The sequence below is a fragment of the Danio rerio genome, chromosome 20 (assembly GCF_049306965.1).
Source record: "Danio rerio strain Tuebingen ecotype United States chromosome 20, GRCz12tu, whole genome shotgun sequence".
NCBI classification, from domain to species: domain Eukaryota; kingdom Metazoa; phylum Chordata; class Actinopteri; order Cypriniformes; family Danionidae; genus Danio; species Danio rerio.
The window spans coordinates 3,367,670-3,379,869 of NC_133195.1; the positions used below are offsets into that span (position 1 = coordinate 3,367,670).

General features: G+C 38.5%; 1 protein-coding gene across 1 annotated transcript in view; it reads right to left on the bottom strand.

Annotated features, from left to right (window-relative positions):
* The window catches only part of rps6kc1 (ribosomal protein S6 kinase polypeptide 1), a 41,718-nt gene extending 30,535 nt beyond the window's left edge, over positions 1 to 11,183 (bottom strand). The window contains 5 exon segments of the mRNA NM_001365551.1: positions 843 to 936; positions 5,242 to 5,357; positions 8,851 to 8,971; positions 10,477 to 10,512; positions 10,959 to 11,183. Of these exon segments, the coding sequence (NP_001352480.1) occupies positions 843 to 936; positions 5,242 to 5,357; positions 8,851 to 8,971; positions 10,477 to 10,512; positions 10,959 to 11,060 (469 nt within the window). The 5' untranslated portion in view covers positions 11,061 to 11,183.
* Positions 11,184 to 12,200: the final 1,017 nt, after the last annotated feature.

The following is a 12,200-nucleotide window of genomic DNA, read 5'->3' on the forward strand; positions in this document are numbered from 1 at the left end:
GAATAGGCAGTGATCTGTGTCGTTATAATGGCGTCGGTAAAAAAGACGCACAACTAACAGGAACCAGCCAACAGTATCTGAGGTGTTCGCTAAAATGACTGAGTATTTGTGTGAAAGTAAAAGATGAAAGCAGTCTACTGACCCGCTAACTACCTTAACCCGCTGTCTCGAGCGCATGACAATGTGTGTGCGTCTGTGTGAATGAGTGTGTGTGGTCACGTGATGTGCGTTTTCAGCGGTAGTGAGGAAGGAGGGCTGCTCAGAAATGCTACACGCCACTGTGGATGTGGATCGTTGTCGTTCTAAAATGCCATTTAAAAACAAAGACAGTGTAAACAGGGCCTGAGTGTGTAACGGATTTGCAACGGGTGCGGGGCGGAGGATCGCGATGCACCCATCGTCTATCATCCCAACCGTAATACGTACATAGCAGAGCTTGCGAACTGTGTTTTTTTGTCGACAACACGAACGTTGTCAACATAACTCACTGGAAATCTAAAATGCTTACACACCGGCGACTTCATTGAAAGAGGAGAGGATTTAAGCTCTGTCGACGGGTCTCCTGCGTCTGCAGTTTAACAAGCACTTCAACAAGCATGTTTTTCACGCTTGGCAAGCCAAGCTAACCCGACATGGGGGCGTGGCAGCATCAACGATTCTATTTTTTGATTCGATAATCGAAGTTAAGCATAAATTTCGATCGATTTCGATTAAAAATCGAAATCGTGACACCCTTAGTCAATACTCAAATGAACTCCCGCTAACACATCCAGTGTGGATTTTTTTTAAAATGTGGGGAGCAATACATAAACCTGTGAGCAATAAATAGTGTAGAGACTTACCTTCAGAACTGCTGTCTAACAGACTGTCAGCTAGAAAATCAGAAAAGGGTTCGGCTGGTCCAATTAGCTCAGAGCTGTCTTGTACCTCTCCACCCTATTTCAAACAAAAACACACACACATATGACAACAAACCATTGGATGCTACCATGTTTAATTATTGTGTTTAATTAATAGTGACTACGTTTTATTTCCAAAGCAGTTGTTACTCTAGTTGTTACTCTTAAAAAGAAAATCCAAAGTAAAATATTTGCAAATTATCAATATGATGGGAAAATGTACGGCTGACCCCTTTGCCATTATCGCCAGCATTCGCATAGAAATATAAACGCAGTTTCACATAGTATTTTAAACCTGCTCTTGGGTATTTACACCACAAAAATGGTGAAACTGTAAATGATGTTAACAATAAAGTTGTGCAGTTAATTAAGGCTCCATTCACACTAATATGTTTTAGTTTTAAAATGCATAAGTTTTGCTATGGTTACACCTTCGATCCACACTACGCCGGACTTTTCGAGCGCTGAAAATGGGAGTGTTTTGGATACGCTGAAGTGGCCATTTTTATTTTAAAACGCTGCTGCTCCGTGCCAGCGTGAATGGGGAAAACGGAGACATCTGAAAACGGAGGCGGGGCTGCAGATATTGCCTATCTGATTGGGATATGGAAAACAAACTGTATACGGACATACCGTGAGCCTCAGACACCACTGTTTCCTCATTTTCATGTAGATTGCACAAGTGTGAAACTCAGTGGACAATAGGCCAATCAGAAGACAAAGCAAACTGTGACAAGAATCAAGCCCTCATCATTTGCATGTATGCCGACTTTAGGTCGTTCATCCGGACATGACAAGTAAACACTTCATCAAGAGAACACACTCATATGCAGCTCTGAAATCATTAATATGCATGCCTCAGGCTGCGTTTGATAAACAACAAAGTTTTATAGTAAGAAAACAGTTATAGATTCCCTCTTCAGTTATTTTAAAGCTTATATTTCCTTACTAAGTATGTGGGACTTTTATTTTGAAAACACCACCGCCGATTGTTTCTTATGCATTACAACTGCACAACAACTGCACAAGACTGATGTTTATACTTGCTTCAAGATGCAAGTTGACAGATTATACATTTATTCAGCTCCACTCGTGTTTATTGTGAAATTTGAAGCCTGTTTCTGCATAATATGCATATGATATTAAGTCATGACTGTGTTTTCTTTGACATTATTGTTTAAACTACAACGCGATACATCTCTATCGCTCTCTTTTTTCAAGTTAAATCATGATGTAGGCTTAACCCACATCTCGAGCGCTAAATAGGTTTATGTTACTCTGATGGGCTTTACATTTGTCTGTTTAGTGTACATCATGCAGTGTGTGTGTGTGTGTGTGAGAGAGAGAGAGAGAGAGAGAGATGGAAAGAGAGAGAACTGCACATCAGAGCAGAGCTCCTTAATATTCACGACACAAACCATATATAGTCAATTATGGACCTTCTGATTCTAGGGGTATTTTATTTTTTGTTCTTGGGCCACTTCTCCATCTACACGACATCTTTAGGATCAGTCATCCAGAAACATGGATTTTCCTACCATTGCTATGCTGATGATACCCAGCTATTCCTCTCTTTTCACCCTGATGATCCCTCGGTTTCAGCTCGCATCTCAGCCTGCCTGTCAGACATTTAACACTGGATGAAAGATCATCATCTTCAGCTTAACCTCACGAAAACGGAAATGCTTAAAGTTTCTGCCAACCCGACTCTACATCATAACTTTTCAATCCAGATGGATGGGGCAAACATTACTGCATCCAAAATGGTGAAAAGACTTGGAGTAACGATTGATGACCAACTAAACTTCTCTGGGCACATTTCTAGAACTGCTCCATCTTGCAGATTCGCACTCTACATCAGAAACCGACCCTTCCTATCTGAACATGCAGCTCAACTCCTTGTTCAAGCTCTTGTTCTCTCCAGACTGGACTATTGCAACTCTCTACTAGCCGGGCTTCCAGCTAACTCTATCAAACCTCTTCAGCTGCTTCAGAACGCAGCAGCACGAGTGGTCTTTAATGAACCTAAAAGAGCACATGTCACTCCGCTGCTCATCCGTTTGCACTGGCTGCCAGTTGCTGCTCGCATCAAATTCAAAGCTCTGATGTTTGCTTACAAAGCGACTTCAGGCTTTGCTCCGTCTTATCTGCTCTCACTTCTGCAGATGTATGCGCCCTCCAGAAACTTGCGTTCTGTGAATGAACGTCGCCTCGTGGTTCCATCCCAAAGAGGAAAGAAATCACTTTCCCGAACTCTCGCGTTCAATCTGCCCAGTTGGTGGAATGAACTCCCTAACCGCATCAGAACGGCAGAGTCACTCGCTGTCTTCAAGAAACGACTAAAAACTCAACTATTTACTCTCCACTTCCCTTCCTAATCTGCAATTCCCTCTCTGGCTCCACCGCTAACTGTATTACAAAAAAATAAATAAATAAAAATACTAATGTTTTGCTTCTTACACTTTACACACCTGAAACTTGCCTTCAGCACTTATTCATTGTTGCTCTTATAGTTGTGTAAATTGCTTCCTTGTCCTCATTTGTAAGTCGCTTTGGGAAAAGTGTCTGCTAAATGACTAAATGTAAATGTAGTAATAATTGAGCTTATATAATCATTTCTGGAGATTTTTTTTTTTACTTACCGAAGCCATACACCTACTATGTAGATATCGGAGAAAAATTTAACTTCATTTAAACCAATGCAGTATATGGCACCTTTAATGACATCAGCAAGCCAGATGCTAAATCTGTTTGGAGATGTTTCTTAAAGGGGTGGTCCAGAATGTTATTTTTAAGGCTTGGTTGTGTTAATAAGATGCAAAGCAATGTGTGCTCATGTTTAACTTGAAGGAAATCGTGTTATTTTTTCATAAATCTCACTTTGATTATACACAGCTACTCAGCTAACATGAAAACGACTGTCATATTTCCTAGTTCCTCTAAAAGGCCCACCCTCAAGTGACTCTGATTGGTCATCATCATAATATGCTGTGATACGCCGATCGGCTTCACGTCACGCCCTGACAAGCACGCGCGTTTTGTGTAAACAGTCAGTCAGTCAGTCAGTCAGTCAGTCAACACGTGTCTGTAACGAGTGAAAATGGGATGCGGCTCCTTTAACTGTTTCTGTGCCTTTTAGTGTGTTTATGCGTGTATACGATGAAGTATTTGTAACACGAGAAGCGCATGTGCGCGGGAGAGATTTTTATTGTTCTTTTTCTCTCATGCTCGGATTAAGTTATTTTCTGTGGTGACAGAATAAAGCACAAGATGTGAGATGAGACCTTTGTGAGCCTGGATTGATTTGTTTTTGATGTTACACTCCAGTTGGGAAATCATTGCTGTATTTTTTTTAAATCAATGCGTTACAGGACGTCTTTCATGCATATGCGGAATATGCCTGTGTAAGTAACATGAATCGTTCACATATCTTTTGCGACTTTATTGTCCGAGTTGTAAAACGCATAGCATAGCTGCCTATAGAGAGAAATTCTGCCGTCTCACACAGATAGACGCAGGTGCTGGCCAAGAGTGCGTGTATGTGTATGTGTGTGTGTGCGTTTACAGCCGTTTGATAAATATGGATTTGTAACGTTAGCTAAGTCGTTAGCGGTTACCATAATTTCCCGTTGTTTACATCTTTGCTACAACACACCGTTAAAGTTAGACACTGTACATGTCATGATCAATTTTAACAAATAAAAACACTTACAGGTCATGACTCAGAGTTCACAGCGTCTCCTTGCTCCATCTTTGAGGAGATTTTAACTGAATCCAGCACTGAACTGGGAGAGATTCTGGAAGCTGTGTTTTGTAAAATCATGCTTGCTATGTATTTTATAGTTCTCTGGAACATAATTAATATTGAACTGTAAGCACTTCTGTGTTTGGGTCGTGTCATTTGGAAGCCCAACAACAGAAACAGAACAGCTCTGTGGAAACAGCAGGATGGCATTTCTCTCTCTGCAGTAACGTTACAGCGCCTCTGGCCACGGCCTTTACCTGCGCAGTGTGGGATGCGCAATAACGAACTTTTGTGATCTCACAGGGGGCGGAAGTATTTTTTGTAGTCCCCAAAATTCGTTAATTGTAGGCGTTGCTAAGCTAACTCTGTACAAATCAAGGTCTCCCTTTGCATTAAACTTTGAATATTTTACATTCAGAGATGCTGTTTATGTTCACACAGATACATTACACATCAACTGAAGTTTAAAATATAATATCGTAGTGGACCACCCCTTTAAGTCAAATTATGTCAAAGGAAGCTGACAATGTAAATCAAGCATAACAGGCTGCCTTGGAATAAATAAATAAATAAATAAATAAATAAATACAAACATACCTTAAAGAAATCTTGAATGTATGAACTGCCATATAAAGCAGGAATATTAGCACTGAACTGCAACAAATCCTCCGAGCACTGCCTTCTCTTTTCAATCACAGAATCATCAAAACGACCTGAAAATACACACATGCAAATGTATAAATTACATAATGAGTACAAACAACTTTCGCTTTCAATGCATTTCCGAATTAGTTTATTATTTTTCTACTTTTGCACTTTCAGATAAATGGTTAGAACAATTTAATTTTGCAACATAAAATACGTTATTCACATAAACATTAACACTAAATAGCATTTTCAAGTTATGTTGAACAAGTCAACCTCCAATTCCAGTTTTTAATTAAGATTATACGATTTTGTCAGCGCCAATAGCCTAGTGATAAGTGCGTCAACACATAGCACCAAGGTGCTCACAGCGACCCGAGTTCAATTCCCGCCTTGAGGTCCTTTGCCGATTTTTCCCTTATCTCTGCTCCCCACACTTTCCCGTCTGTAAAATGTCCACTGTCCTATCCCAATAAAAAGGTGAAAACCCCTAAAATAATTATTATAAAAAATAAAAATAAATAAAAAACGATTTATAAGTTTTTTTTCTACAGAAATAATCAAGTTGCAAAGACACACGTCAACAAAGCCCTGAAGCCCATTTGTGAGGTCAGACACTAATTGGATAAAAAGGCCTGGCTCTCAGGGCGCACTCACACTATGCTATCCGAAACGTGCCCAGGTGTGTTTCCCAATTAGTTTGTTGGGCTTTGATGCGATACACTTGTAGTGCGAGTGCAAAGTGCCCCTGAGCCCGAAACTGAAGACGCAATGTGACATTTAGAGGTCTAATTCATTAAGATTTATTACTCATTCTGAATTTTCAATGAACCAGACTGTCATAGTTTATTAAAGACGCAAACCCCTCGCTGCTAGTCAGCTCCACCTTCAGAAAACCTCCTAATACCTGCAGTACGAGGACTTTTATCATTTATGAGCGTCAAAGGTGGTGGATCTCTTCGGCAAAGTGTTTGACTGCGTGTCACTGCATCCCAAACCACTAAAAATAATACAAAACGATGTAACTAAAGCAATCTCCACTGTGCTAAGCGAGAGCGCTTCTCTTCCTGTTAAACAGTCACATCATCAATGATGCAAGCGTGCTCAGGTCCGGTAGGTAAAAATGCAATGAGATGCCCAGAGGTGTTCAGTCAGGTTGAGTTCAGGGCTCTGTGCAGGCCAGTCAAAATCCTCCACACCAAACTCGATCTACAATGTTTTTAAGAAGCTAGCTTTGTGCACCGGTGCGCAGTTATGCTGGAACAGGTAGGGGCAACCTTTGCAGTTTAATATCCTAATATTGTTCAAAAGAGTTCCTTTCACTGAAACTAAACGGGCAAGTCGGCTAGAATGAACACCTACCCGGTGACCTACTTGGACCTGGACCTTCTCCAAAATGAAAGGTCGTCGTTCTCAAGCCTCTGACGTTCAGACTGCAGCTCTGCACAATATGCTTGGCCAGAGGAGAACTGGTTGTGCCCAGCTGGGCCTGATTTCTCTCAAGGATTTTTTTCTTCTTCTTCACTTTCATCAATTTGTGGATTTTTGATTCCTTGCCACTGTCGACTCTGGCTTACTTGGCTGGGACTAGTGGAGCTGTGCATCAGTGCTGTTGCTATTTAGTGCCTTCAGCGGTGACATTTGCATTACACTGATCTGAGCTAAACTGAACTTCAACAGTGACATTTACTCAAGTAAATAAGTAAACACACTTACTGCATTTTAGTTAGCATGTTTTATGCAGCATCATTTTACAAATCTTAAGTCAAATCCTTGATTTTATTTAAATTAAACAATATGTTATTAAAAAAAATGGAAATTCCAAATGGCTAATTCACTTGTTAAAAACTCACAATCAAAATCAGCCTTGAATATTCAAGATCAGTGCATCGCTAGCCTGCAAATTTCTGTGGTTCCACAACAAAAATACACAACATTCAGTCAGCACACTGCAAACCTTTCAAGGTATACTGCGCTTTGGAAAAGTCAAGGTTTTAAAACTGCCAAACTTTTCTGCAATACCATTCCTAAGGTATGTGTAAGATTTTTATTTACTTTTTTTTTTTTTTTGTTTTTTAGGACAACAGGGGTGCGTTCTTCATACCTCGCTTAAATGATCTAAGATTATTTGGCAGATCCTGGATCTTTTAATCTTGATAACTGATCTCTCGCTAATTTGGTTCTTCAAACGAGTTCGCGAATCAGATTAGAATGTCTGGATGAACTGATCTGAGATCGCTGCGTGTGTTGTGAAGGACAGATCTATCGATCCTCGAAATCATGATCAGCAATGCAACGATTGGCTGACGGCACAGCAGCGTAATGACATCATCTGATTAATATTCAATTATCCATGTGAGCAAAATTACGTCAAATTAGCAGTAAAAGGCTTGTTAAATATGACACGCAATAACCTTCCACATTTGTTGTGAGCTGCAGGCTTTACACTTTCATTTGTCAAGACAAGAGTATTCATCATGTATTTCAATGCAAATCAATGTATTTAGTTCTACATTTAGAAAAGATTTTCTTTACAATAGTAGCCGTTTTTTAATCGGTGTAAAGAATAACTGGATGTTTACAAAAGCATTTTCATATTGCTAAACTTTTGTGAAGCATCAAATCACTGGCATATTAACTATGAAAACATGTTTATGACTGCATAAATGTATTATTGCTTTAAAAAAAGTCACATATTGTGCATTTCTATTATACACAATTTGTACTAAAGCGATCTAAAAGTTCATATCAATAAGTTTTTTCTTTGCACCACCAGGTGGCAGTCTTTGTACTTTTATTTCGAGGGTGCAGATTGCATACGTTTTATTAATATGTATAACTTTATTTATGTTATTAAGGACTATAACTTTATATATATATAGTTAAAATATGTACCATTTTCCCAAGTGTATATAACTACTACTGTAAGAAAATATCAGAATTGGGAACATACTTTCTGTATTATCTTTGCTTGAACTGAGCCGATCTAATCCTGTTTATATGAATTGAACCTGCTCCCGATCAGGTTTGACCTAGCAGAACTGTTGCCATGACAACAACTCTCGGATCAACTTTGAAGAACGAAACGATCCTGGATCGTGTCAAATCGTCAATATCCAAATCCAGCTAACTGAGTAATCCACGTACGAAGAACGGCCCCCAGTATATCCAGCAGAAAAAAAAATATCCAAAGATGTCATTTCAACTTGTAAAGAAATCCGTGTTTTTGAAACGAATGAAGACAGCAGAAGTCAACGAATCATCTGAATTATTTAACCAGACATGTTTACTGCTCCAAAACATTATAAATCTTTCAAAAAATAAAATATATTGTGTTCAAAAGTTGTCGTTTTTTTACAGAGACATTTAAAAAGAACTTATTTTAGAGCAGTAATCACATTACCGTGATTTTTTTTTCCAAGGTTATCATACCATTAGAAGCTTATACCAGTCCATGCCTACGCAAGTGTAGAGTCAGTCAACTGGTCAAAACAACAAAGCTACTCTTTGTCTCACAAATGCAGTTTACTGCGAAACACAAACACACGTGCGTGCACTTACCAAAAACTTTAGCTTTGGCGAAGGGTGGGAAGAGCTCTGACTGCCCACAGAGGTTTCTGTATATCTGCCAAAGGTCTTGATGAAGCTTTTTGAAATCACTATATCTTTTCCACACTGTGATCTAGTGAAATAAAGGCAGCCCAATGAGAATTAACACTGACTGTGTCTGTTAGAAAAAGCACATTCACTGAACATGTCAGCGAAACGTACAGAACAATTCTACAGTTTTACAAACATCGTTTTGTCCATTGACTTAATGTTTAAGTGTAATTGTAATACTTTGTATTACATTTTAGTTCTGCAATATGACAATTTTTAAAGTGACGGCTGGGTTGGTAAAGTGGTAGGCTGGTTTAAGCTGGATTTTTCAGCAGGGTCGATAATGTAAATTTTAATTAGTTTAACAACAAAACAAGTAAATAGCGCTATTCCGCCTAGTCTCTCCCTATATTGTTTAGCATGCAACTCTAAATATTCAATCTGAAATAGCATGTCAGTTTGGCTTGCATGCCGTCGGACAAGCACTAGTCGCTTTTAACACATGAGAGAGGGCTCTTTTGCGGTGCTCGTGTTTCAGGAGGCGTGGCTCTAGACAGCAGGGGAGGGACTGTAGCTGCGTCCCAAATGGCACACTATACACTATGCACTCATGCACTATGTACTTATGCACTTACACACTTAACAGGATAGTATATGTATGTAGTGGCGTCCTAAATGGCACACTTATGTTTTTTTACTAAGCTGAAATTCAAACCGTTTCCTTAATGACGTTTGACGGTCGCCAAATCAGTGAAATAAATGACCAAATTATCAAATAATACCTGCCATGAGTATAACCGCGTTCACCATCGGGATTCTCGTTGGAGAGTTTTGCTTTCACCATCCAAAATAAATAAAGTTATCCAACATGTGTGTCCGATAGCTCCGCCCCTTCCACTACGTAAGCAAACCTGCGGTCGTTGAGTGCGTGAAGTGTCCATCATTACACACTTCATTTTAGCGGCTGAATGAGTGCATCATCCGGTTAATTAAAGTGCACTTAATATTTTTAGAGTTTTCAGTGTGAACGCACTACTTACACTATTTATCCTACAAAATGGCGTAGAATAGTGCATAAGTATGCGATTTGGGACGCAGCTTGTGATTCAGAGATTTATGCTAAGCTGTTAGCATTGTGGAAGATCACCTACCGCACCGTTAATGACCAGGACAAATTTAAAGTCTAAAGGTAAAGTCCACCATTACAAGTCTATTCAAAATTAATAATTTAACCAACTGTAGAACTACACATGGCCTATTGCTGTTTTACCATCTGTATGAGAAATAATAACAATAACAGCCTACTCATATCAATCTTTATTTTACAACTATAGACTCGTGAGAAAACCGTGATCTTTATTTTAAACAAAAATCGCGATTCTCATTTTAGCCAGAATCGTGCAGCTCTACCCTCTTGTGTGATTACTGAGAGTCCACTGCAACTGCACCTTAAAAACAGAACTAATAGCATGTGTCCTGAATGACATCAAATTAAAATTTGTTCCAGACGTACATTTTTAATATGCACATATTAAGGATTCTGTAAAGTAATTTCTATTACAAGTGTGACTTCACTGGGATACCTACCTCCTGAATGTCCTCTGGGTTGTTCCTTGAGATAATCTGTCAAAATAAGCGGAGTCATTTTAGTCTTTACAGTGTGTATTAGGAAGGAAGAGAATATAAATGGATTTATTAATTAAGTTACCACAAAAAAATAACAAATAAAGTTATGACTTTACAAATAAGTTATGGCTGATTTGAACATCTGATCTAAAGCTTGCATTGGCAGATGCTAAATAAAGCTAAGAACTATAGATGAGGTAAACAAAAACGGAGATAATAATGACAGATTTGTGATTAGGAAATCACACAGCTGATTGTGTAGATGCCTCAGATTTACATGACATCAGTAGACACGGTCCATAAAGATAACGTTACATACACGGCACAACAAACGCGACATTATCAAATTATATATATATTCTTAGTTTGTGTTAGTGATCCTGATAAACATTAGCGTTAGCACATAGGCGCTACTACCCCCGGTAAAATCCGGTTCGTCTCACCCGGGCCGTGACTTTATACACCGTGTAGCCTTTCTTGTGTGTTGTGGGGTCGGTGACCGTGTAGAATCGCACAATCTCATCTTTGTTGCGCGCGGAGATCATCCTGAAACACGCATCGCCATAGCAAAACGTACGACCCGTACAATAGACAACAGTCCAACGATCAGCTCATGAATATTAATCAAGCCATGCTGACGTTCCGTGTGTATCTTCCGGGTGGCGTCATGTACATGGCAAGCCAAAGATAATGTATGGCAAGCCATCCCCTTTGTTCCTTTTGCAGAATAATAGATGAATCTGTAGATCATCTTTTTTGGGAATGTGCCCATATTAAGATTTTTTTGGAAATAATTCAGTTTATTTATACGTGTATCTCTTTTATATAATTTTTCTTTGTCGTACAAGGATGTTTTATTTGGTTTTTATCATGTTGATAAAGTTAAAGATAAATATTTTCTAATAAATCTGTTTATTTTACTAGCAAAATATTTTATACATAAATGGCTGTAAAGCCCCTTTTTCTTATTTTTTGTAAAGATTTGAAATATTATTTAAATACAATCTCTAACTCCAGCAATGTTACAGCTTTAAAATCCGTAACACTATGTGAATCTTACAATATTCTCTCTTTTTTTTATAATGCCCAGAAGACTGTATTGTATGTGATCTTGTAAACATCACTGTGACCTTGCTTTAAGGTAAATTTAAAGTGATTTTTGTAATTCATATCCCCCCTGGCATATTCTTTAGTTTGTATTTTTGTTTTGTTCTGTTCTCTACCTTTGTTGTGGTTTTGTACCTTTTCTGTAGATTTTTTGTATTCTTATTAAACGTTCTAATAAAATAATAATAATAATAAAATGTATGGCAAGCCATATTAACATTCAATAGTGCACATGTAATCAAAAACAGTAGTGATTTTGTTAGCTCACATTGCTAGTATTTGTGGTGAACAATTTATCTGTGCATGTCAATAAAATGTGTTGTCCTTAATATTTAATGGAACATTTTCACAAAAAGACTTATGATCATAACAAAAGTTTATTTTTAAAGCTAAGATCAGGCTGGAAATGACTGGAAACCAGCCTGGAAGTGGCCAAAACCCCTCTAAAACCAACCTGGTCGACCAGCTAAAACCAGCCTAGGCTGGTTTAAGCTGTTTTTTTCAGTAGGGTCACTTTTAGAGACAGACCATTAACCAGAAACAGGTGATTAAGAATGTAAACTTGGATTTCATACAAC